Here is a 5,403-nt window from a genome sequence, read left to right on the forward strand (position 1 = left end):
TTCCTAGATTCGTTGGGTGAAAAATGAATTCAGACCTGAGTTTGGAAGCACTGTTACAGTGCAAACAATTTAAGTCTATTCAAAAGCTGTAACAATCAGGTGTTGAGCGTGCTTGTTAGGCTTCTCATTATTTTTCTTATTGGCACCGATTCCGAGTGGATACTGCACATTTTGTGGTTTCGTTTGATATTATCAACCTATGTAATCGCTAGGTTTTTTTTCTTGTTATTGTTTGTTGGTACTGATTATAAGTGGATGTTGCACATTTTTTGGTCTTTTCTAATAAACTGGCCCAAATAAAGCGTTTTTATGACTAATTCGAGTCTGAAACTATCTATTTTGAGGTCGATGCCAAAACTGCCAAAAATAAAAATTGAAAAATGCCAAAAATAAGCTATTTTTGGCAGTTTTGGCATATGCCAAAAATAACACGGCCTGTGTATGAGTAATGAGTATCCACGGCAAGTACAAAATAGTTTAGATTAGTCGAGTCATGCCAAATTTTCATGTCATCAAATATGATAGTTCGCAAAGCATTCTGAACCTTTTCGCGGTACTCAAAAATAACCACATCATCAATATCATCATTTATTTAATGTATCGATCGCAAATAATTTAATTCTGGGTCGCCACGGCCCCATAACGATCTGGTAATATGTAGGCTATGTAATTTTTGTTTAATTTCCTGCCAACAAGTTCTTCGCGTGATATCATGGGGATAGTTTTGCCAAGGCTACTATGTTGGGTACAATAGCCAATAAGGAAGAAAATATGGCTTGATCATGATATTCCTTGCTTACATTTTTATTACACAAATTGGTTTGAATTCATGATGAGATTTGTTCGAATATTACTTTAGAAAACACCGTCTAAGACCGTTGGATTGCTTTGTCCAGGTGCGTGCAACTATAGCCAATGCGGGACACATTAATTTCGAAGCCAACCACTTCTGCGTCGGGACACATGAGGACGAGAAGTTTTAGGCAACATACTGCTTGGAATGTGCGTTGCCAAAAAGACAAAACCTTGGCCAAAAGTTACAGTAGTTGATTTTCCTAAACTTTTGATATTGATATGATCGGCGGTACGAACTACGAAGGAGTCGCGCAGAGCAAAATAATTCACCCCATTTTGATGTCGCGTGCGTCAGACATGCTTCGTAGAGCTGTGTTGCGTACAATTGTTGTGAGGGCGTTCTCATATGTTATACATAACATATACTATTATAAAATTAAAACTGCATTCTCTTTTGATGTGCGAGGCTGGGGTCGTGAGATGTCACTAACACTCAAGTTGGAGCAGCGTATCAAAAGCCAGCGAGCTCTAACGTGCCTATTAATCTTAATAGCTTTGGAGCTTACTTTCCAAGCCATCATCAGGCAGAAGCGAAAAAAACTTATGGTGTTTCCACTCCTTCGACGAACCTATGTTCCACCCCACTCCTGTATACAGTCGATAGGCGAAATTTTTCTAGTGTGACTTCATATTGACTGACCATGTGTTCACAGTTGATATGTCACTGCAAAATCCGCTAGTGGGCGCTAAAGAGTGTCTGGAATTTGAGCAGCAAAAATATGGTATCCCTATTACATCATTGCAACCAGCATGTATTAATCTTGCGAAACTCCATGTTGTCCAGCTATAATGGTGGCATAACGGGCCATTTCACTGCAGATACACACACAACAACAGTGGCGCTTATCGCCTGTGTAGGCCTTGTGCGCCACGACAATGCATTTGGTACAGTTCAGTATCTTTACTTTCGGTCTTTACACTTTTTCATGCTCGCGCACTTCCACACTTTCATACATTCATTCTTGCGTTCCTTGCGTTCACTTCGGGTCTCTGCTGCCGACTTCGGAGCTCGGCTCACTCTTCCTCTGGGCTTTTTTTTATCGATATATTAATCCTATGTTTACTCAAGCAGCACGTTTTAGAAAATACCATAGTATGGGGCACTCCCACATATTATAAGGCCTGTAGTTTAGTCGAAGAGCAATACGGAGAAGTTGTATAGCATACGGTGTAAACACTTTGCGAGATTAGTAAACATTAATAAAAAGTATGGTGGATCGTAAAAATGCCATATTGTGCAGGTTTATTTCTGGAAATTGAAGTCATTACTACACTTGCTTTTACACTTCAACAATCAACATGTATGTTATCCAGACAAAAGAACTGATATTAATTAGAACTCAAAAGTATATGATAAAGGGAATTGAAAATGAAATATACATACTACTTCTAAAAGCGGAAAATGTATTTCAGGTCTTTGGTCCAGAAAGTTTCAAAGGTGGTACGCTAAAACAGCTCTAAAACTAAAAAAGTCAGAGTCCCCTTGTCCAGATTAGGACACGCCATGGACTGCTAGATTACGATATGATAAGTAAATGCTTTCGTGAAATCATACTGGTTACTCCGTATCCACTGAGCGCGAAGCGCGACGAAAATTCTGAGCTTTAACTCAACTTTTATGAAAACTAAATGTTGATACTCCGTGAAAACAGCCCTGAAATTCCTCAGCCTATCTTCCTGATTATAGTATTGAACTACTTCTACTTGACAAACTGAAAATAGCGAAAAGTAAGTAAGTAGATCACAAACTATTACGAAGTAGAAGTAGAAGTAGTGAAAATCAGATCTACTTGAGTAAGTACCAGAAGTAGAGCAAAACTATTTGAGTACTTCGAAAAAGTAGAAGTGCTCCGTTACTGACCACCTCTGTAAATAACTGTTCTGAATCTAAATTTAGCGAGTTCTTCCTTCCATGGAAACAGTCGCAATCGAACCGTTTGGCGCCTTTATACGAGCATTATGCAAGTAAATTCATTGATAACGTGAATTATTACATAAGGACAAATGAAGTACATGCTCCCGCTCTGTCTAGTTGTGGCGTTCATCAGAGTCCATTCAAAGTCGTCTTCGTAGGGCATACAGCTCTTTCGTAGTGACACAGCTTCTGCACAACGGCCTGGAATGAATATAATTGTTGTTATTCATACCAGTGAATTCCATTCAAAGACGAATTTGGTTCGCTATGAGGACAGAATTGCAAGTAAGCATGTGCAGCGCCGTAACTGAGCCAAAACCGACACTTCATTTTTTGGAGCTCAGAATGATTACCCAAACGTGTTTCCTAATTCAAAATAGATGCAAATTGGATAGACTGATAACCTATACGGGATTAGAGACAATACCTATACTCGGGTGAGTACTCCTGAAACTAAATCTCATTTTGAAGGAGGGTTGGTGGTAACTTGATATTGTTCATGCACCAAAATGTTTTAAACTTGAACTCGGCTTAAACATCTTATTAAGAAACACCTTGAGTGCGTCATTTTTAGCTGCTTGCCGACAACATTTCCCCAAACTTACCACATCGGACTCTTTCATGCATTTGCCAGAATCTCCCAACATTATGAATTGCGCTGCCGGATCTTCACCGCATATAGGGCTGTCCACGCAGGTGAGGCCTTTATTGAAGTCACACATTCCTGCAAACCCGAACATCCCGCCGCAATCTTCGTAGAGTTGCTTGGAACACACATCGCAACATCTGGAACAAATATATTGGTAATTCCTGCATCGTTTTTATGTAATAAATTCAAGTCCCACAGCGAATACTTAACAAATCGAATAAATATTGGAAATTAAAAATATTTAGGTGTCCAACAATTACAAATTCAAATTAAGCCACAGTCCTCAAATACGAATTTCGCAAATCCAAACGCAATGCGTTGTTCAATGATCATGTTACACTTGCTGCGAATCGTGAATTGGCGTTTCAACCTTTGAGCTAATTTGCACCAGACCCATTCGCATTCTTATTTCATTTACACGTTATTCAAATTCAAAGTGTTACGTTAATTTATTTTATGACTTTTAAATTATTTTATTTCTTACTTCGACCTTGGCACCACAATTAGGGGGGATGAGGTGCGGCAGTTACGACCCTACCATTAGATAAATGCTAATAATTATTATCGTCGTCAGCAGTGCTTTGGAGCCGGAGCCTGAAATTCGAATGGAACTAGAACAGTGGCCGGGGTCAGTTGTTCAAAAAGTAGCTCCGGAGAATTTCATAAGATGCTATGCCACTAGTGGGCCTATTGGATGAATTCACATAATTTACCAACAAACCCTCTCTTAATTCGGATTTTTTGTCTCTTTGTGCCACCTTATGAGCTAACTAAGTTGGTGGTACTAACTAACGACTGATCGATTTCATAGTTTTCACATAGGTATTTTACAGGAGCCGGAGATATAGTCGGAGTAGTGATATCAAGCAGCTCCGGAGCTGGATTTCAAGCAAATTAACCTTTGTCTGCTCAAAAGCTTTGATCATTACTCACGATAGTAAGCTTATCACTTGATTTGTAACAATTCTTCGTACATCAACGTGCAATACAAAGGTACTTCAATATAGTGTCGGTAATTTAAGGCACTTTACAGGAAAACTGCCGTAAACAAATATCTCGCACGAATTTGGTCACTTTTGAACTACCCTTCGACTTGCAATTTTGCGGAAGACGGCAGAATAACTAAATCGCACCGAAGAGCATTTCGAACTTACCCACATACATCTTTCACGATCGTGACTCCTTCGGGGCAGTTGGCAGGACGACAATGACTTGTTTCCCAGCAAGGTAAGCATGACAGCGCGTTTACAGTGGCTGCTCCCATGGTCCCGAGTAGAAGAAACACCAAGAAGTTATTCATAATTCTGTCGCTTGAAACTACTCAAGAAATCTGTATCAAAACTTTACGGTTTACGGTCGTTTCTTCTAACAGTGATTACATCTCAGTTTGAAGCAGAAGAGTGGTTAATTATCTTATAATCTAGCATGAATCACGGAATAGGCATTTCTACAGAAATTGGTCAGCAACACTTCACAGGTGTTCCGGTTCATTGCTGTTCTTCACTGTTCGGAAAGACGACTTCGAACGGTTCCACGAAAGCATACATATCTTAAATGGTAGTTATAATAATAGATATGAGGAGTAAACGGGTGGTAATCGAACTTTTGTGATCCCAGCAAATCTCAAATGATCAATCCTTGCACGTCGTGATTTTAACAGAGCTTTATATAACCGAAAACGACATTTAATATGCGAGTATACTCATCCGAATATATTTGAAAATGGTCATTCTGATACGTTGTGTCACATAGTACGGTATTCTTCCAAGATACACCATGCTTGACAGATAGACATGGGTGCAGATATGTTTGCAACAATGATATGCGTAACGGATTTAACTGATGATTTAATGATGATCGCACAAGATATATTTAAACTTTTTAGTTTAATATTGTCGCTATTCAGAAGATCGTATTTGATTACCTAACGCTGGGCAATGTTCACGTGTCTCGAGCCATATTTGCCCAGCCCGAACTATTTGTG

At 39.2% G+C, this 5,403-nt stretch overlaps 1 protein-coding gene across 1 annotated transcript; it reads right to left on the bottom strand.

Moving 5' to 3' along the window:
• Window positions 1-2,786: 2,786 nt before the first annotated feature.
• On the bottom strand, window positions 2,787-4,755 carry LOC145438248 (single insulin-like growth factor-binding domain protein-2). Its single transcript, XM_080315637.1, has 3 exons — window positions 4,574-4,755; window positions 3,376-3,556; window positions 2,787-2,971 (listed from the first exon to the last, which is right to left on the bottom strand). Exons 1-3 carry the CDS (start codon window positions 4,717-4,719, stop codon window positions 2,900-2,902), a joined length of 399 nt encoding a protein of 132 aa, XP_080171763.1. The 5' UTR covers window positions 4,720-4,755; the 3' UTR covers window positions 2,787-2,899.
• Between the last annotated feature and the right edge of the window lie 648 nt (window positions 4,756-5,403).

The sequence above is a fragment of the Botryllus schlosseri genome, chromosome 1, assembly GCF_051294905.1.
Source record: "Botryllus schlosseri isolate E-star chromosome 1, Bs_hap1, whole genome shotgun sequence".
Taxonomy (NCBI): domain Eukaryota; kingdom Metazoa; phylum Chordata; class Ascidiacea; order Stolidobranchia; family Styelidae; genus Botryllus; species Botryllus schlosseri.